The 20,409-nt window shown below is 39.1% G+C and overlaps 3 protein-coding genes across 3 annotated transcripts; 2 read left to right on the top strand and 1 right to left on the bottom strand.

Annotated features, from left to right (window-relative positions):
- Positions 1-397: 397 nt before the first annotated feature.
- On the top strand, positions 398-3,913 carry snrpg (small nuclear ribonucleoprotein polypeptide G). The gene is made up of 4 exons (XM_075476180.1): positions 398-522; positions 705-727; positions 2,762-2,886; positions 3,673-3,913. The coding sequence occupies exons 1-4, from the start codon at positions 491-493 to the stop codon at positions 3,721-3,723; spliced, it is 231 nt and encodes a 76-aa protein (XP_075332295.1). The 5' UTR covers positions 398-490; the 3' UTR covers positions 3,724-3,913.
- A 1,438-nt stretch (positions 3,914-5,351) lies between these two features.
- plpbp (pyridoxal phosphate binding protein) lies at positions 5,352-10,621 on the top strand. The gene is made up of 8 exons (XM_075476177.1): positions 5,352-5,511; positions 6,123-6,230; positions 6,304-6,339; positions 6,419-6,494; positions 6,585-6,725; positions 8,426-8,568; positions 9,340-9,438; positions 9,666-10,621. Exons 1-8 carry the CDS (start codon positions 5,422-5,424, stop codon positions 9,855-9,857), a joined length of 885 nt encoding a protein of 294 aa, XP_075332292.1. The 5' UTR covers positions 5,352-5,421; the 3' UTR covers positions 9,858-10,621.
- Positions 10,622-10,809: 188 nt separating this feature from the next.
- tmed4 (transmembrane p24 trafficking protein 4) lies at positions 10,810-19,025 on the bottom strand. Its single transcript, XM_075476179.1, has 5 exons — positions 18,821-19,025; positions 16,952-17,052; positions 16,730-16,855; positions 13,837-13,983; positions 10,810-13,753 (listed from the first exon to the last, which is right to left on the bottom strand). Exons 1-5 carry the CDS (start codon positions 18,954-18,956, stop codon positions 13,604-13,606), a joined length of 660 nt encoding a protein of 219 aa, XP_075332294.1. The 5' UTR covers positions 18,957-19,025; the 3' UTR covers positions 10,810-13,603.
- Positions 19,026-20,409: the final 1,384 nt, after the last annotated feature.

The following is a 20,409-nucleotide window of genomic DNA, read 5'->3' as shown; positions in this document are numbered from 1 at the left end:
TATTGTATCTAAGTTATAAGCAATATTTTAAAGAGGAATACTTCTGTCATTTACCGATTACCACATAGCGAGGAGAGGAGGAGAATCAGATTTACACTTAGTTATTTATTTCCACACATGAATTAATTTCCTAAACTTTCTTTCCAAAATTGCCCAGTTGTATTATATTTGAGTAAAGTCTCCCAGTAACTAAAGTTCAGCATATTAACTCTTTAATAATTGTAATCCGCCACAATATAATTCAATATATTGTTCCAAAATGGATCATTTGCTGTATTTTATCGCCGCTTTAGCTCTTCCACCGCTTGCAGTCACTGACTCTACCTCCTCTTGGCCTCTTGGGGGCGCTGTGGAAACCGAGCAGGGTCAAAATCAGTTGTGGAAGTCAGCCGTTTAACTTCCGGTACCCCTGTGCACGCTTTCCTTCCGCGGTTTTGTCAAACGAAATCCTTACGAGTTAGCTCGCCGGCTTCCAGAAAATAAAGACAAAATGAGCAAAGCACATCCGCCCGAGCTGAAGAAGTAAGTTTACTAGCTTTTAAAAGTAAACTCGTTGAATGTTGGTCGTTCTTTGTGTTTTAAGCACATTAGCTCCGCAACACTGTTTTCAATAGCATAATGCTAACATTAGCTTCCCCGTCTGAGTGAGTTCTGAATCAACTGTGAGCCTCTAACAAAAAGCTTGTGTTTTTTTTGTCTTCCAGGTTCATGGACAAGAAACTTTCATGTGAGTATGACTTCAGTCTGATGTAAAAACACCGATTAAAAGCTTAATTTGAAACTATTGTTATAAATTGAATAAATAGACGTCGCTGAAGTCGGCTTAAAGGGCGATTTCACCTTATTTTTGGGCATATTCACCCCTTTAGATCAGGTCCTGTTTAAAAAAAAAAAAAAAAAAACTACAACATTTAGACTTGACTGAATTATTTGACAGAAGATGTGAATTCTTAAAAACGTAGCTTATTTTTTGTAAAACCCGAATTCAATTTATCCTTTTTTTTTAATGGCCTTTTCACTGCTTTTATGTCAGATAGACCACCTTAAACCTGTTTGTGTACAAAACCCACAACTCTTAAACTAGTCAAATCTGGATTCATAAATTCTAAAGCAAATGCAGTTTCTTGAAAACAGTTTCTTTTTTTTGTCTTAGAATTAACAGAAGTGCCTTTCCATTACACAAATGCTTTAAAGTAGCTCTTTATTCCACATATTCACAAATAGAATAAATGTTTCACAAATCACAAACATTGGTTTACAGACTCTTTTGTAGAATAAACTATCTATCTTCTGTAGAATAAATAAATCCAGATTTGAGTAGTTAATATTCAGGGTTTTGAATACCTTTAACACAGGCATATGAGATCTCTTAAAGCTCAACATCAAATGTCGAACATAATTTTTCCTCCCTGCTGCTGTTTAGAAAAATAAATAGCATATTCATGGGCTTTAGATATTTCTAATTAATCCATCTATCTAACTGTGATAATTAAAATGGATTTATTTTTATTTGGGCAGCCGGTAACACAGGTTTTGAGATTAATTGTTTTATCGTTGTCCTAAAATGGTTATATTCAGTTTAGTGTCACATTTTACATTAAAGCAGAAAATCCTGTACTTTAAGACACAATCTGATCGTTTTTTACATGAACATTGGTTTGTTGATGCTCTCATGGTGCCACACCACAGAAACTGTGACTAAAACAGGAGCTGAGTTACTACTTTCAATATTAATTTATAGCTTGTCCGTACAGCAACATTGTTCCATAGATCCTGCACATTTTCAGAGATTACGTCATCAGATGTTTTGTCTGATCAAATGTCAAAGTAATCCTCAATTGTTGAATTTACTACAATGTAAGAAAGGAAAGTGCAAGATGATCTGTTGAGAAGCCAAGAAGAGTAAAGTATTTGGCATGTTTTAAAGATTTCTGTAGATATAAGGATTCATTTACCGATCATTTCAACTCCTTCAATATGTTTACACAACAAAAGAAACGGTTTAATTGTTAATTCGACCAAAACCGCATTTCTAAAACTCTTGTAAACATTTTAGTCCGACTGAAATTGTACTAAATCAAACTCTTCAAAGTGAGACAAACTCGCCAGATAAAGCAGTTTGAGAGCTGAATTATTGTTTAGGTTCTGGACTCAAACGAGCTGAGGTGCTCTGAGCATGCTCCCTAGTTTGTCAAAGTCAAATTTATTTGTATAGCACATTTCATGTACAAAACAATTCAAAGTGCTTTACATAAAATAAAAGCATTGCAGCGGGGAGTGTAAGAAGCATTAAAAATACATAAAAGAATATAAAGAGAAACAAATAAAATAAAATAATAATGTCGATTTTCACTGGGAGGTTATAGAAGAAGCCGGTAAGAGCAGAGAGTAACCACAAAGTAGACAAACCAAAAAGTAAAACTTAAAGAACTTACAAAGATGTACAGAGCTGGAAAGATGTCCAGCTTACAGCCCGTTATGGTACCAATTTGCCAGCTGAATTGTTTTATCAATTGTTTTGGTGCATGGTGTAACGGGTCAACCTGAAAAAGCCCGATGCTGATCATGTGAAAGGAAACTTATCGCCTCAGACTGATCAATGAATCGATTCGCCTCCTGCGTCTGTATTCTGGGAGGATAGTTGTCCCATCATATGTTCTGCTTGAGTTCATCATAGCTGCATGTAAACACACTGATTGGCTTTGCTCTACTCGACTGCATACAAGCAAAGTTCCTCACAGACTTTTTTTCCGTCCTCCAGTGAAGTTGAACGGAGGCAGACACGTGCAGGGCATCCTGCGAGGCTTTGACCCCTTCATGAACCTGGTGGTGGACGACTCTCTGGAGATGGGCCCCGGAGGACAGCAGAACACCATCGGCATGGTGGTCAGTACCTGAGCTGAACTTGTACTTCCGACCTGTATTAGTTGGTTCTTTTTCTGGTTTAGAAAATTACTCTTTTGGTTTATCAATGAATAGCTTGAAACAACTGGATGAAAATGTTAATCATTAAAGGAGACCCAATGCCCAGATGCCCAAACCACCGCATCTGATTTAGTTATTTGTCTATTTAAAAAAAAAAAAAAATTTAACTAGGAGCCTTTAAAATAATGTGATTAAACTGAACAATAAGTATATCCTGAGTTTAGTTTCTGATTTAAAAACCAGTAACCTTCCACGTAAATACTGTCTAATCCAAGATTCATGCAAATTAATTTGAAAAAGAAAAATGGTGGTTTTGAGATTTTGCTGATGGCTTCAGCCTCTGGTGCTCTCTGCATCGCTGAGCTGCCAAACATCCATTAGACAGGATTGGTCAGCACAAGTCAGACCACAAATGAAAGCCAGTTTCTTACCTGTACATGTGTTTATCTCAGAGATCAGCTTTAGACTTTAACCATCTGTCTATAATCAGCATTTGTTGCACAACAAAATATTTGGTCAATAAATGGCCTTTTGACTTTTGATTAAATGACTTTGTGATCATTTTTGCCCTTTAAATTCTTTTTATTGACAATAAGAAACATTTGGATTTCCACAGAAAAACACTAGTATTTGGATTGTTTTTAGATTAACGTCATGTTAAATACTGTAACCGATGATACTGATAAACTTTAATTTTGTGTCGATTTGCACCTGAATGGACCCGATCTTTGTGGTTTTCTTTCAAAGGTCATCAGAGGAAACAGCATCATCATGTTGGAGGCGTTGGAGAGAGTATGAGAGCGGAGGCTGCTGCAGACGGAGAGAATCAGCTACACCCTTTTACATTCTGTTATCCCTTCTTAGTTCTTTATGAAAGAGGCAAAGCAGTTGGCTTTAACTTGTAAGATGTCTGATTTCCATTGAAACTGATGTTTGGAGTGTGTTTTGATCTGTGTGATTTTTGTGAATAAATCTGGTTTCCTTTGTATTTGTTTTTGTGCATTCACTTCTTCTTACTTAGAACCGGCAGTATGAGACGTATACGACAACTCAGAGACAGTTTGCTGCTTTATTTGTGGCTTCTTTGACATCTTCATCACCAACATAAAGCTTAACAGCATCAATCCTACAACCCGAAGACTTCAGCTGTTTTTGTTGCTTATATGCATAAACATAAAGTGTGTCCACATTAGTGTGTGATATTTATTGTGCTGAAGTGCTGTCCACAAGTCTTGAACCAACCCTCATTTCTTGATATATTTTTGGGTGCAGTGATGTACTGATATGTGCAAACATAAATGTAAATGCAGGATATATATATACTAAAAAGAGTTTGTACAATTTTAACGAGCTTTAAAGTGAATATTTGGTCTGAGCTCCTTTATTCTCCAACAGCCTGAACCCTCTCAGATGAGCTTTCTGTCCTTTCTTTAAGGAGTCTTCAGGAATAGTTCCAAAAGGTCCAGATGCATCTCTCAGCTCCTGTGTCAGGTCTTTGCTGGATTTTTTCCTCTTTCTTAAGGACATCACTTTCAGATACCGTCCATCTGCTGTAGATAGTTCTTTAGGCCTGACACTTCTTTTGTCCTCCACTTGTCCAGTTTCCTCAAATGTTTTAAGGACACGCTGCACACCATGCTGAGATATGCCAAGTTTTCAGCTAACAGCTCTTTGGGAATCAGCTTGTTGCTGCAAAAATACCATTTTCTGTCTGTCAAACTGTTATCTTTTCTGTTTTTTCTGTTATGTGTAGTTAGCAGAAAACTTACTATCTGCAACACTGGTTCATCCTTGGAGTTTGGTGCCTTTTTTATGCTTGAATGATTCATAGGTTAGAGTTTGGCAAACAAACAAGACATATTCCTCTGAAATTGAGTGAAAAAGCAGCCAATGTCCAAAGAAAAACTTTGAAAGATCTTCAGAAATCGTGGCAAACTATCACATTAAAAGATTCCAAGAAAGACTGACTGCTTTGAAACTTAGTAGAAATTAGGGGTGATTCAAGACGTTTGCAGAGTACTATAAAAATCAAAAACTGATGAATGCTACATCAATATGCAAAGAGGTATAAAGAACAAAATGCAACTTTTAGAAATTCCAACGCTGGACATCAAATCTCAGCCAATGTCATCCTATCGTTTCCTGAGAGAGACACAAATTGTATATAATATTATTATAATATAAAATTATACTATAATATAAAATTGCATAAAAAGTTATGCAATAAATATTAGGATATAAAGATAATGAAGTTAGTGCTAAAAATAAAGAAAATTAATCGTTTCGTTTAATAGTGAAAAGAAAAAAAAGATTAAAACTATTCAAATTCCCTATTATTCATAAAATAAAAAAGCTTGAACCACATTTGTTTTTGAACCTGCTAAATAGAGTCGGACCGACAGGGGGCGCACTCCGCTCAGCTCACTTCCTGTCCGGCGGATTGTCGTCACATCGGCTGCGTCACGTTGACGTTCTGTTTCGTAGCCGTTTGACGGTATGTGGAAAGTAGCAATGTCGGATGAGGTTGGCAAGGCGATACAGTCGGTGGTGGAGCGGGTGAACCAGGCGGCGGCGCGGCGGCCAAAGGTAACCGAGGCCCGGGAGGCTCCGAGCGGCAGCCCCGGGTCTGTGGCTGCCGTCTCGGGGTCCCTAAATAACCGTGCTGCAGGAGCACGACTTGTTATGTAAGGCTGCCAAACATCTCAACCTTTGGATGGAAGGCAGTGGAGCTGGTGGCAGCACTTTCATAACACCATGCATGATTTAAAGAGCCAGCGTGGAGTCGTGCGTTACGTGTGTGCATGCGCATTTCCGAGCATTATGATGCAGCCGAAGGCTACTTTTAGCATGATTTTTGAACGTGTAAATAGGAGCCAGTGACTCTGCTTTCCTGCTTGCATCACAGCTCTGTAAAATGAGTGTAAATGAGGTAAAAAAAAAATCAAGGTTATCCGAGTCGGAGCTTGTTTGAATGCACAGCGTGTTTCCACTGAGTGGCTTCTTAATAATAATAACCCTAAACGGATCTGACACTGGTGTGTAACAGAGTCCCAGCATTGTAGCAGCTTTAATCATTATCTTTGCTGAGTCACTGCTCTAAAAAAAAAGAAAAAAAGGGCAAAACACCCACTCTGACATGCAGCACCACACTGAGCTCCTCTGCTGATACAGATGAAGAGTGTTTCGTCCTTCCTCAGACACTCCCAGCTGTGCCACCCCGGCTCGTGGCTGTCAGCAAGACAAAACCCCCAGAGATGATCGTAAAGGCCTACGGACAAGGGCAGCGCAACTTTGGAGAAAATTATGTGAGTATGAAACTCTGCGTAAACTCTGAAAGTTGGAATGCAGAGGTTGACCTCTCCTCATGTCTCCGCCCAGGTTAACGAGCTGGTGGACAAAGCCTCAGATCCTCTGGTAGGTTTCCATCCTTTAGAGGTCGAAATGGATTAGTGTGTCCCAGTGTTCTTACGCGGTTTCTTTTCCTCACATCCAGATTTTAGAGTCATGTCCTGAAATCAAGTGGCACTTTATTGGCCATCTACAGAAGAATAATGTTAACAAACTTTTGGGTGAGTGAGCTCTTTCCTCCTGAAACTGAAACGCAGTGAAAGGAGAAAAAAAAAACCTTTGACCACCTAGTCTTCTCTCTCCGTCCCCAGCTGTTCCGAACCTGTTCCTCGTGGAGACCGTCGACTCGGCGAAACTGGCCGAAAGGGTCAACAGCTCATGGCAGCGCGTCCGAGGGGCCAGCAGCCAGAGGTTAAAAATCATGGTGCAGATCAACACCAGCGGAGAGCAGAGTGAGTTTACCGCAGAGGACCGTGGCTCAGCTGGTTAGGATTACTGGTTTAAGGAGAGGTGGAGGTGACGTCCTGCCCTGTGGGTCAGGAGGAGACTAAGGCCACATTTACACATAGCCGGGTATTTAGAGAAACGAATATTTCCCCCCCTCCGTTTTCAATAATAACATTGTGCACACAACATCGTTTTCAAAAAACTTCTCATTTACATCAACCCGCATAAATACGCCGTCAAGCGCCATAATAACTCTGCCAAACCTATTGGCGGCAGTGTAGGGAAAGGAATAAAGCCATGCAAGCCAATCAAAATCCTCAGAATCGAGGACTTTCCTCATGTGAAGGAGGAGATAACGCGAGCAAATATCACAACAAAACTGAAGGCAATAAGAGGGAAATATAGACAGTCCGTGGATACTGGACGCAGGAGCGGCCACGGAAGAGTGGTGCTCCTCTATTTTGAACTGTGCGAGCAGGTTTGGGTGGCAAATGCAATAAGGCCAGAATCGTTTGCACAAACGTAAAAATGAGTAGAACTTTAACATCATCCATGATCATCCTGATCAGTAGCCAAACAAACTGTAAACATAAGGCGCTCGCATGACGTTAAGCATTTTCTGGCGCATAATGTGACGTTTAAGAACCTAAAACGCCGTTTCTCCCAGTTGACACGGCAACACATAACCGGCGTTATCAGAAATCTCCACTTTGGCCGGAGGTTTTAGAAATAATCGTTTTCTGTGATTAAAAACGGGGTTTTGGTGTAAATGAGGGGCCAAACCGCAGGAAAATATCTGCGTCTTCCTATCGTGTAAACGGGGCCTCAGAGTCTGGTTCAGTGACCAGAACTGACTGTGGAACCGCAAGATAAAGCCTGAAAAAGGGACAAGTAGAAGGAGGGATGAGGGAGAGGAAGAAAGGATAGATGAATGGATCAGGGAATGAAGAAGAGAATGTGAAGATGGATGGATAAGACGGAAGAAAGAAATAATGAATGGATGAGTGAGAGGGCGGATGAATAGATCTAAGGATAGAATAGAGTAGAGTTGAATAGAACAGAAAAATACTTTATTCATCCCCCAATGGGGGAAATTCAAATTAGTCAAGTAGCTCAAAAAAATTATTAATATTTACAATGATTGTATATTAACAACAACAATAATAATACCAATTCTAATAAAAATACTACTACTAACTAATAATAATAATAATAAATGACTAAATAAATTTGAAAAAAATCAATCAATCAATTTGAGAAGAACTCAGCAGTCACTGTTAAAAAGCCTTATGGCTGTGGGAACAAAGGACGTCCTGAACCTCTCAGTCCTCAGTCAGGATGGGCAGGTGTGACAAGAATGGAGAGGGTAGAAAGGGTGGATCTATGAATGAATGGATGGGTGGGTGGATGTATGAGAGAAAAAAGGATGGATGGATTATAGAGAGTAAGAAAGAATGGGTCTGGATGGAAGTATGATGATAGATGTATGGAAGGATGATGAAGGGAGGAAAAATGGATGTGTGGATGATAGAAAAGGGGATGGATGGATGGATGGATGGATGGATGGAAGGAAAATGAATGAGGGAATGAAAAAAGAATGGATGGATGGATGGATGAGGTGAACCAGAGAAACAGCTCTGTATAGAAGAGAAGGACAGCGGTGTTGCTCACGTCTTCTTCGCATGTGTTCGTACGTTGGCTGCAGGCAAACACGGCCTGCCGCCGGAGGACACGGTCACCACGGTGAAGCACATCGTGTCTCAGTGCTCCGCCCTGCACTTCTTAGGACTCATGACCATTGGCCGCTATGGTTACGACCTCGCCCTCGGACCCAACCCCGACTTTCAGGTACGAGAGACTCCTTGTGTGTCGTTCTAAAAGATAAAAATATCCAGAAAAGAAGAAGCATTACATCTGGTAACAACGGCTGTGATCGAAACCACATACTACATACTACATACTGCATACTCATCGATAAGACAGTATGCAGAGCGTTGACCCACAATGCATTTCGCTCCTGCCCGAGCCGAAATCAGCCGGCCTGAAGCTGATTTCCCTTAAGCTCTAAACTCTGTAAACTTTAGCAACATTTGAAACATTTTCAGGTGAGAAAGTAGTCGTTTAGATCCCCAACGTGTTGAAAACCTGACAAAATACCGGCTATTTACAACTTTGTTCCCACGAATACGGCGCTGCTAAAGCTAGCCGCAGTGAGCAACGCACTTCTGGTTATTTTCACAAAATAAAATATCCGTTGCCTTTTATCATAGGGAAAGCCATTACAATACAATTGGTGCTTTTGTTTTGAAAACAGGAAGTGAACCTACCCTCGTTGTAGCTAGCTTGAAACTGCCGTTTTGACAGGAAATGACGATCGGCGACGTCACGTTACGTTGCATCTTGGGTAGTTTGCGTATGAGTAGTAACCTCATGATGCATACCCAACATTTCAGCGAATCTAGTATGCATCCGGGAACTTCTTACTCAAACTGGCATACTAACTCAAAAAGGTAGGAGTAGTAGAAACAGTAGTAGAAACAGTTGAGAAACGCTGTCACCAGTTTAGAATCTGTACTGGGACACTGTTTTAATGTATTTGTGATCTCCACTTGATCGTAGATGCTGCTGAGTCGGAGGCAGGAGGTGTGCGACAGTCTGAAGCTGCCTGTGGAGGAGGTGGAACTCAGCATGGGCATGTCCACCGATTTTGAGCATGCGGTGAGTTTTGACCCCTTTTGTCAGCACTTAGAAACACTTCCAGGTCACAGGAACTGTTTGTCTTCAGGAGCTTCTCAAAGCGGCAAATATGACCAACGGTTGTCGCCTGAAGAAACGTTTGAGTCACCACGAGTGTCGGGTGCCAGCTTTCACAGCGAGCTAATTTTATTGAACTGGTAACGACTTCTCGCTGTGTTTCTCTGTGCTTTCATGCGTGTGTGCTGAAGATCGAAGTGGGCTCCACCAATGTGCGAGTGGGTAGCATCATCTTCGGCAACAGGGAGTATCCCAACAGTGCGGCAAACACCCCGAATCCCAGTCCATTTCCCAGCCCGGCTCCCAGCCCCGAGAAAACGGCCAAGGTGGTGTCGGAGGAAGCTGCCAAGAAGATGCATCACCTCACCGTATCTGAACACTAAGAAGAGCTTTTCTGAATAACCTCACGCCGATAGGAGCGAAAAACTCTTTAATATGGAAGAAAACTCACATGCAACACTATGTGGAGCTAGGATTGCTGAGTTCTTGCAGAATTTGAAAGCGTTTTAACATAATGTTGACTTTTTGTGTGCCCTTTTAGCTCTTTTAAGCATTAAAGTGGCACTCGGTTGAGAATTAGTTTTTCTTTTAACAAGTCTTACTACCCATTTTATCCTCCGATTTCCTCCGCACGGAATCCCGTTAGTGAAAATGAACGGATCCGAGGAAAACATAACTTAAGGAAAATTATTTCAGTTATAATGAGGATTAATTGTGCTGATGTGTTGTTTTTCTTTTTTTAATCTCTCCACCCGAACATGCGACAGTGGTCAGGACTTCCACGCTGTACAATGTGCTGTTTTTTTTTTGTACAGTTGAAACAAAGACTTGATTTAATAAATCATTAATCCCTTTATAATGACACGTAGTATTGTGCGTTTGATATGGTTTCGTATCATGTGCCAAATGTGTCAAATCTTTTTTCTGGAATTTATCTCCAAGGTGAAAGTGCTTTGTTTCGTGTCGTTTGTGTCCGTGCTGTGGCGTGGCGTGTCGATCGAGATGAAAGAGAGTGAACCTATGCAACGTGTTGATTTTGTTCGATTTTTAAAAAGCAGCTACGATGTCGCAGTGGTTTCCTCGAAGATGTCAAGAGCACCGCGTGATTTTCTGTCGTTAAAAAGTATAGGTTTAAAAAAAATAAAATGGAAAAATATCAAATTGTGCTTAGAAATGTGGTTCCTGTCTTAAGGCTTTTCAGCGTTGTTTGGTTTGGAGTCTGGCTCTGAGGGAGGCCAAAGCCAAGCAATAAATTTTACTGTTGAAAATATCTGCCATTTGCTGTGTATTTCTTCCTTTTCGGGGGAAAAGTGGCACAAATTACCTGACAAACAGTTAGGCCAGATTTTCTTTATTAAGCACATGGAGATGACATCCACACCAATGAAGAATTAATTATGTGCAACTGTAGCTTAAAAATTTGACTTTAAACTGAAGGTAAAAATGAAGAAACTTGTTAAAATTCCTCTCCACGAATCACTGCAAACTAACAGATTTCTTTTATGATTTGTTTAATGCAGCCATGTACTACTGACAAATGGATCTTAAAAATAGCAAACTTGGCAACAAAACACATTCTGCAACCGCTCAATAAATAAGATCTGATGAAACACAACAGAAAAAGGAGGACAAAAGACTTGTGTGTCATTCAGTTTGTGTAAAAGCCGGTAGAAAACGAACAGATCTGTCAATAAGCTGTTATTTACAACACAGAATGCTGTTAAGTATCACAAACTGTATTTACAGAAGTTTCTGGTCAGCTAAAAACTATACAGCCTGCAGAGGGATTCAAGGTAACATTTCACATTTATATAAAAGAAGATGGTTTATTATACTAAAACGCAGCTGAAAGCATAAATAAACTCCCCATGATATCCAAGTTGATATTAAGGTGTTGATCTACACACCCTTTATGTTGACTGTCTAACCCAGCAGTGACAGGAGGCTTTGTAGGTATTTGTTTTTTTATTTATGGGGCGTTTACTATTGTAGCATCCAATTAAATGCTTAAATCCTACTACGTGGATATGCCTTCAACTTTATTTCTGCCTTTGATGTACTTCTGGGTGTCAATTTTAATATTTTTACATGATCGAGTCCCACAAAGTGAGGCAAAATCCTGGCCTCCCGGTTTGCGTTGTTGCTTAGTTACTCACGCTCCACAGTTGAGCTTAAATTTAGATTTGACGTTTTATTAAATCGAGAATAATAAAAGACAATTCTGCATTTACTGCAAGTAGTGGCTGTTTTGGGAAAATCTGCCATTTTGTGGTTTTTTCTCAGACGTTTGCAGCTGCTTTTGAGTGCTGCGTAAATTAGAGATGCAGAATTGTGATTGTTGGTTGCTCGGGGCAACTGAAGCTGACCAATCATGAAAGACCGGCTTTTGTTTTTACAGGAAACGTGCAAATATGCGTCGCTAAATAGCAATCTGCTGGATATTTTGTAGACATTTTAAGGGTTTATTAATGTATTAGTCATAATATTTTCTGTGAAGCACCACTGAAAATAATACAAACATCCATAGTTTAGAGCACAACTATTTTTTCCAGTTATATTAAATTTAAGCACCTTGAGATCAGCAAGAACAGGAAAACCATGAAAGTTAAAGTAATCACTTCTGACAGGTGCTTCAACTTTTTGAGTGTACAAAGGGTGGAGCTGGAACAAGCCAATTTACTTCACCCTGCGAGGCATTGTTTGGGCCGCACTGTGCTGTAGGACGTATAGAATGATGAGATGGAGCAGTCAGTAAAAAAATGGCTTCAAATAATATGTGAAAATAATCGACTGTCTCCTTATAAGGCCTGATCTACTCTGATTGGTCGGCTCCAGTGGCCTGATCAGGCACAAGCACCGCCCACCATTCAATGGATTATGGTTACAATGAATTGAATTCCAATTGGCTTGAATTGGACTATATTATTTAAGTGCTTTTGAGATGAAATTTGTTGTCATTTATAAATATATAAATAAAACTGAATTGAACATTGGCTTGTTTTGAATTTAAACTTCGAAAAAAGGCATTTCATTGGACGCCCAGTTAGTATATGCCCCCCGAGAGCTGGACCCTTGATCAATATTTTAAATCATTTTTGTAACTCATCATCAGTAAATTTATGGGGACCTACAATTGAGCTGGTTAGATGTGAAAACTAAGCAAAATACAAGAAACACTTTTTTGAGAACGTCTGCTAAAATGTTAAGACAAATCCTTTCACAACTCTTTATTTCTACTGTAGAAAGTGTGGGTTTTTGTTTAAATTTAGCATTTAACAATTCATTATTCCTTTATTAATGCAAATTTTACCAACAAATGAGACATGCTCTAAAGCTGATGGTCATAAAATAGGAAACCTAAACACCACTGGATAAATTCAGTTTATGAAATCTAACTAGGTTTCTATTTACGTCTCCAGTGACTCGAAGGGGCTACGATGACTTTGCACTCTCCACCTCTGTTGCAGAGATCTGGAGGAAAGATTAGTTGCACAAAATAGTGCGAGCTCCCTGAAACTTTAAAAAAGTCTTTATCTCGTAACAAATAGGAATGATCATTTATATGTTACAATAAAGTATGCAGCTGAAATCTTTAGGTAAAATAATAGACAAAGAGTGTTTTTCTTCTTCTGCCGTTTCTTATTTGATGAATAAACTGTCAGGTTCAACCTGTTTTCATGAGTTATGAACAAAGTCTACACGTGAGGGAGATAAATGCTTAAATGTCTCCTCTATGCTGCAATACTAGTAGTTATAATGCGTTTCTTAAGAGAAACTCTTTTGTTTATAAGTACTAAATAAGGGGGCTAAATTTTGGAGATATCACATTGACATGGACGGAATCGAGGCCAAAAAATAAAACCAGTTACTGGGTTACTTCCTGTAACAGTTGACATTCACTCCTGTGGAACAAAACGCCAGAAACACAATGAGAAAGGTGACTGGAATGTTGTGCTACTGTGGAAAACCTAAAACATCTACAAGGAAAAAAAGAATGCATCTCCCAGGAGTGATCTGTGGATTCATTCCTACCATTTATGGCTGATATCAAAACCACAAGTCCCGGATGCTTCTTCACTGAAAGTGGAGCGCAAGTCAAGTCTGTTTTGCTTCGTACTCGTTATGGAAATTACACCAGTTTCTTGGCCTCAAAGAAGCTTTTCAGGTGCTTCATCTGCCAAATGCCGGTGACGATGAGGATGAGCGTCTGAGCGATGGACCACCAGAGAACGCGCTGGTTGGTGCTCTCGCTCGTCATGCGAAACCGTTCCTCGCGATACTGCCAAAGACACAATCCAGTCACCACAATGAGCTGATGGTTTAACGAGCTGCATGCCTTGTAAGAAACCGTTTTAAACTGACCCTCTGGTAGTTTTGCTCCTTCTGGATCTGCTCGACCTGGTCCAGGAGCTGTCGAACTCTCAGCTGCAGCTCGGTGAGTTTGTCCTTTGCTGCAATTTCAGGATAGTTGTTGGTGTGTTCTCCGACCTGAATGTCCAGATGCACTCTCTGTAACATCGGGGGGGGAATAACGCTTTAAGTTAGCAGACCTAGATGAGATCACAACAAGTCGCCACAAAGTGACAGGAAACATGTTTTTAACTATTCAAATACAGCAAAGTAAGGCACAAACTAAACCCTCAAAATCTACTCCGGAGCTAAAGGCTACGAAAGTACAGTTTTATTAAAGCCGCTATCATCAGAGAGTTTTACCCTTTACAAGTATCAAATTCACCTGACAACCCCGATCATGAAGTCAAAGTGTGAAGGGATTTCAAACATAAGAGAAATACTGCAGATTCCTGCAATAAATCTGCAAAGGACAAAAACTCTTTGGGGGAAATAGAAGAAACAACAGCTGATGGCTTATACTTCAAGGACTGTACCAGAGATACAACAGTTTCATCAAAACAACACAAAGCTTATCTTAGGTATTCTCTCAAGGCCATAACACTGATTTACATATGTTGGAAAAAATAAAGAGAGCAAGGGCCTTACTGATTAGTTAAAGGGATAGTTCGCCTCTTTTGACATGAAGCTGTATGACATCCCATATTAGCCACATCATTTATTTAAATAGAAATTTTCCGAGCAGTAAACACCGTAACAGGTGCAGCTGTCGGCAGGTGGCAGCACGCAGTGATATTAAGGTAGAGAGAAATAGCGCCAAGCGATTGTGAGGTCTGACTTTTTCCTGGAGAACAATTTTGTGATGCAAATGTATTACTCTTTTTGGACGCATATTGTTTTGAGAAGCAAAACGCTTTATTTTTTAAGCCCCAGCCAACTAGCCGGACTACCTTCGTCAACGCCAAAACAAGGCTGGAACTCGGCTCACAGGACGCAGCAGGGGGTAAGAAAATGTTCATAAATGATATTGCTAATATGGGATGTCATTCAGTTTCATGTCAAAAGAGGCGAACTATCCCTTTAAGGTTTAATTAAAAAGCGTGACATACTTTAAAAGTCAACCATGCAGTGTAGAGAGGGAAAAAAATAGCAATAAGCAGGTGGAGAGCACTTCTTTTATTTTAAATACATCATTGTTGGTTTAGCCTGCATACGATAACGTATCTATTACGATAACTATTCCTTTAAGTCGAGACCGTAATCAAGAAAAAAAAGCAGCAATTTGACATCTGCAGGTCATCTTGTCCTGATGCATGATGACAGCAAAGTAATAACCAAAGCAACCTTTAAAAACCACTCGGCCACAAGAAAAACACAGACTTAGCTTGTTTCTTGTATAACCAGATCAGTAAATGAAGCATGACTGAGAACATTTGAGCCGGACAGTTAAGCTCTGACTCACTTTAAATAAATCTCTACTTTTTCACAACTGTCAGAGGGCTTCATTTTTGCTTTTCATGAAAGACGATGATTAAATTTCTCATTATCTTTCATTGTTCAGGAGCAGGGGAGCGGCATCATGGCAAATCCTCTCAGGAAACCATTTCCTAAAATAGGTCGAACATACAAAACGATCATGAAAACCAGGGACTCTCAGTAGGGAGGGCTACTTTGAAAACATACCCAACTCATGTGAAAAAAATCTCCCCTCAATGTAAAAAATAAAGAAAAAAGCTGTAAACCTTACACTGTGTTTTCAGGGAGTTTAATGAACTGTAAGTGGAATTTAAAATCATTTCTAGCGTCTGTAAAATAACCGTTTTAAAGTTTCCTCGTGGTTGCTTGATTTAAGAAAGCATCGACTTGTTTACCGTTTCTTGTATTTATGTATGCACTCAAAGACTAAATGATAAATATGATGTTTGAAAATATAAAACATGCCATAAAAATTTAAAAAAGGTTAAAGACTGGCTGTTTTTTGCAGCTCTCGTATTCTAAATTTACAAGTATTTATAATTTGTGAAGGATTTTATGTTTATTTATGATTTTGCTTCATTATTCTTCTATTTTGACTGTCACTTTATTGGATGCAATTCTGTTTTTTGTCTTTTCTCTTTTTACTATTATTTTTTTTTCTTCTTCTACTTTAGTATTTGTAAAAATATAGGTTGATGGGTAGCTTAATTTTGTTCAACAGGACAGGCTTAAAGTGCCTTTTCAGTCACTTAAAAATGCTATGATTGTACTGAACACATTTGTTGTATACTGTGTGACTGAATAAGCAAACAATAATAATAATACATTTTCAAAAAAAGGGGTTTACAAGAAGCAAAAATAATGTTTTAACACGGTTCGTTGAGTCTAAAGTTGACTTAACTCGTTAGATTACCATGGTAGCAAGCTGAACACATAACCAGCTCTGGAAGACATTATATTCTGATTTTAATCAGCAAATAAGACAAAAAAAAACAAAAAATAAAAACATGCTTTCACTGACTCTCTAGAAAATGTCCAAGATCACAAAAGATGACTGAAGCAAAGCTAGCTGCATGTGCCACGCTGCCACAGGTCGCGGTTTAAACCGGTTTAGGTTTCAGAGCATTTGAATTTGGTGATGCCAATTTCTTTTATATATATATATATATATAAAAAATTGTGCTTATTAGCTTTTTTTTTGCATTTTAAAACTAGCAAACACATTTCTAACATAAGTTAGATGTTCAGGATGCCTAACAGAGCCTTTAATCAAGTTATAAATTAGTTAGTTTTGCATTATTAAAGCTCGCCTTTCTGCTGGAGTGCCACCTGAGTGGGAAATATTATTCTAGGGGCATTTCAGGTAATGATCAGAGAACAACTGTGTGAAAGATTAAAAGGAAAGTCAAAGCAGTTGCTGTGCTCATACCAGCTTTCCTCCTGCAAACAGAGTCATCTTTGTGGAGTTGGAGTGCAAACAGATCTGATGCTCTCCAGGAGTGTGAGAGGTGAACGTGAACCGTCCGTCGGAGCCATACTGACGAGAAAGGATCATCTAGAGCAGGTGAAAAGAGTCATACTTTTACATTTTAATTGTTAGCTCAAGTATGCAGATGTGTTTTGGAATTCTGCCCTGACCAAGCGCGTTTACCTTTGTGTCTGGATCTTTGATCTCGACGTGCATCCCAAGTCCGGGGGTGGATGGGAGGAAGGAACCGCTTTGTTTGTCCCAGAGCTGAGTTCTGTATTTTCCTGCCGGACAGGAAACACATGCACATATCATCAGGTCATCCAGTAATTATTTGAAGGACAACAACTTTAAATTCTAACTGCATCCATCGAGTAGAATTAGCATTATATATCACAACTTGTGTTGTAAATTTATTACAAGGAGGAGAGATCAATAAAACATGTAGTTTTAATCTGAACTGTACACTGATTTGGTTTAATTTTCTTTTCCGCTCTTTCAACAATGTTTTTTATATCCTTTTATCTAACCGTCTGTTAAATACAGGTTTGGTACACGTCATCATTTCTAGAGAAGATAAAACATAAATTCCAACTTCCAGTGTGTAATTTGCAATGGAAACAGGCTTATTATCAATTTAAAGACTGGAATAAATCAATATCTGTTCATTTCTACTGTAAAGGAATGCTGTCTTAGGAGAGTCAATCTGACTTAAAAAAAATATGTCAATGCAATTATTTAGTATTAAACACAACAATCTACCTTTTAGATTATTAATCTTTAGACTGTCTGATTATAACATCACAATTTGATTTCATTCATTTATTACAGAGGACTGTTGCTAAGCACAGAAGTATACAGTATATCATCAAAAAGAAAGGGAAAGAAATAAGAAGGTGTGGTCCATTTGTGACGGAGGATTTACAACATGATGCACTACTTGATTTAATTCATTCACGTTACGTTCTGTAGTAGACTGTTTTAACAACCTGCACCGGCTCAACACAACTTTATTTCCTCATATATTTATTTCTGTAAAGGTTTATTTTAAATAGGACTAATACAAAATACATAGATAAACTGAAAACAGCTCTCCAATGCAAGAATCCTAGTGTTTAGAACAGATTCAAATCTACAACACTTGCCCCGTGAAGGCCCAATATATGATTAAAAAGTTAAAATAGGAAAATTAAAGGAAAATAAACAGAAAACTGTAAAAAGAAAAAAAAATATTGTGAGGAGATTGTGCCCTGTCGGAGATCAGTGCCAACTGCCGGCCAAACTGCCAAAAGTATGAGAGTAAAACTGTTTTTCCAAGTCGTGTTTTTTCCTACCACTTTGGTGTGAGCTCTCAGTTAATGTACTGTGTGCTCTGTCACAGGGTAAAAACGTGCTTCATGGGTTATGGAGTGTTATTTTACTTCAAACATGTGTTTGCATGGTAGATCGCAGCTGCAGGACAGAGGCACACCCCAAGAAAAGAGGCGTGGAGTGGACTGAGTGTAGCTGCTATACACAGAAGTAAAAAATGGCTTTAATGGAGTCCTTGTACTGTACTCATTTCAAAATTTCACTAAAGAAAGTCACTGACACTTCATTAAGACCATTCATTAAGAAATTGTGCCAACTCTGGGGTAAAAAAGGACATAAAATGTGCTCGTCAAGATTTTTTACAAACCTTGTTAGATCATCAAGTAAGTTAGTCTTGTACATACTGTAACAAGGTATAAATTTTGAATTAAAAATGTGTGGTGTTTTGATCTGTGATGGAGCACAAGCAGTATCCCACTACAATGCAAAATTGCAGACAAACAGGTGCATGCTGTTGCTAACTGATAAATACACTAAGAGGCTAACCAGCTGCTTTTAAAGCCCACAGAAAATCTAGTCTTTTTGTAAATCTAAACACGTCTGGAATGAGTCTGAACACAAATTTTTATGTCTTGTATTTATGTAATCACGGTTCTCAACTAATTGTGCAGCTCTGCTACAAAACAGCTGTTAGCCTGCGTTGCTAGTTAGCCGCGTCAAGCTAACCGGCCGCCAGCTCACCGATAACCATCGTCTCGTCTGGGATTTCTTCAATGAAGCATTTCTTCTCCGTCTCTCCTATGTGGAAATACAGCGCGTAACTTGGATAAATCCAAGATACGAAGAGAATAACTCCAGCTGCGGGGACACAGAGCATCTTGTCACCTCCTTCAACTTAGCGCACATCAGCACAGGGAGCTGTGACGCCAAAAAGCGCATTGACGTCACATTCCACTGCGGAAGAAGGAAGGGGGATTTCCTGATTAGACGTTTACCCTTCGCCCTGAGTTTAGCCTCACAGACCGAGGCTGCGTTCACAAGTTCGCCATTTTAAGCTTCCGTCGCATCGTACGGACCTGAGGATAAGGATTTGCAAACATATCGCTGATGAAATATAACAGACCAAACGTACGGAAGCAAATAATGGCCATGGAGACCATTAGTTATTCTAATGTCACAATCTTGAACATCTCAATGTTGGATAAACATTGGAAGATGTTGTCACCTGGCGGATAAAGGAGGCTTGATGGAGGAGTTATAACAGACAATACATCAGTTTATCCTTAGCAGATCTTTTATTCAGCTTTGATCCCACACTGAAATTTGAACTATAAAGTAGATATAGTCTTTGTTGCAGACACTTTTAATGCTCACCTGACATAAATAATGTGCAGCAAGTGAGATGATGCAGATCTGTCTCTTCTCACTTCGTCAGACTGGAGGAACTAAGACATGAGGCAAGGAAACCAACGATTTATAAGATGGAAAATAAGATAAGAGGTGAGTTGCATCATCAGGAGATACAGTATTTATGGTGCCTTCGATTTGAACTTGGAAGTCTGAACTGAAAGTCACCAGTCATGACATCCCAGCTGAAGTAAATGTGTTCCAGTTACAAGTAGGAATACCAGCAAGATTTGCTCACTTACCAGATTACCTAATATTTACAAAATAAGTGAATAAACATTTACATTTGGGCAATTTTTGTGATTGTAACCTGAGATTTGACACTAAAAAAGCCTCAAATAGACTTAAAATCTCAGAAGTTACTACTTCCTGGTGAAGTAAAGGTTAAATAAAACACTATGGCTTTAAGAAAACAGAATCTATCTTCACATATTGAGAATGATTAGTGTCTGATTAATTTGAACACAACAGATTTCAGCTTTCAGGTGTCACGGATCCTTCAGTTTACACATAAATGTTGGGGTCCTTTTAGATGCTGTTCAGTCATGAGGTAGATGATATTGTCAGACAGACAAAGAAGAAAGGCTGAGCAACTCCCGCTACCTTGCCTCAGTCAAGAACTGCTCAAATGATCCCCAATCACAGACATCTTTACCTTAAATCTGTAACTACTTTTGTTGAAAGGACAATTTTGCACGCTACCATGGCACTCCTGATGTCATGCGTTTGGAGAAAAGAAAGCTGTTTTCTTTTTGTTTTTTTCTGTAGTGATTAATTGCCAAGTAACATGTCATGACTAGAAAATAAGCTTCGTCATGCTGAAGTAAAACATTAACCTGTTATCATGACCAGGCAAGCCTTGTTATCTCAAGATTACTAGATAATTACGTTGTTACATTGAAGAAGATCATTGATCCAACTTT

The sequence above is a fragment of the Odontesthes bonariensis genome, chromosome 10 (genome assembly GCF_027942865.1).
Source record: "Odontesthes bonariensis isolate fOdoBon6 chromosome 10, fOdoBon6.hap1, whole genome shotgun sequence".
Taxonomy (NCBI): domain Eukaryota; kingdom Metazoa; phylum Chordata; class Actinopteri; order Atheriniformes; family Atherinopsidae; genus Odontesthes; species Odontesthes bonariensis.
Note: the sequence above shows the minus strand (reverse complement) of the source record. Positions and strands in the feature narration are given on the sequence as shown.

Bases quoted from the DNA above. Each gene is read 5' to 3' on its own strand.
- snrpg (XM_075476180.1), top strand. From the start codon at position 491: ATGAGCAAAGCACATCCGCCCGAGCTGAAGAA. The intron at 523-704 runs GTAAGTTTACTA...TTTGTCTTCCAG, and splicing joins CATCCGCCCGAGCTGAAGAA to GTTCATGGACAAGAAACTTT. The intron at 728-2,761 runs GTGAGTATGACT...TCCGTCCTCCAG, and splicing joins CATGGACAAGAAACTTTCAT to TGAAGTTGAACGGAGGCAGA.
- plpbp (XM_075476177.1), top strand. From the start codon at position 5,422: ATGTGGAAAGTAGCAATGTCGGATGAGGTTGGCAAGGCGATACAGTCG. The intron at 5,512-6,122 runs GTAACCGAGGCC...GTCCTTCCTCAG, and splicing joins CGGCGGCGCGGCGGCCAAAG to ACACTCCCAGCTGTGCCACC. The intron at 6,340-6,418 runs GTAGGTTTCCAT...CCTCACATCCAG, and splicing joins ACAAAGCCTCAGATCCTCTG to ATTTTAGAGTCATGTCCTGA.
- tmed4 (XM_075476179.1), bottom strand. From the start codon at position 18,956: ATGCTCTGTGTCCCCGCAGCTGGAGTTATTCTCTTCGTATCTTGGATT. The intron at 13,984-16,729 runs GTATGAGCACAG...CCGATGTTACAG, and splicing joins TGTTTGCAGGAGGAAAGCTG to AGAGTGCATCTGGACATTCA. The intron at 13,754-13,836 runs GTCAGTTTAAAA...TGTCTTTGGCAG, and splicing joins AGGAGCAAAACTACCAGAGG to TATCGCGAGGAACGGTTTCG.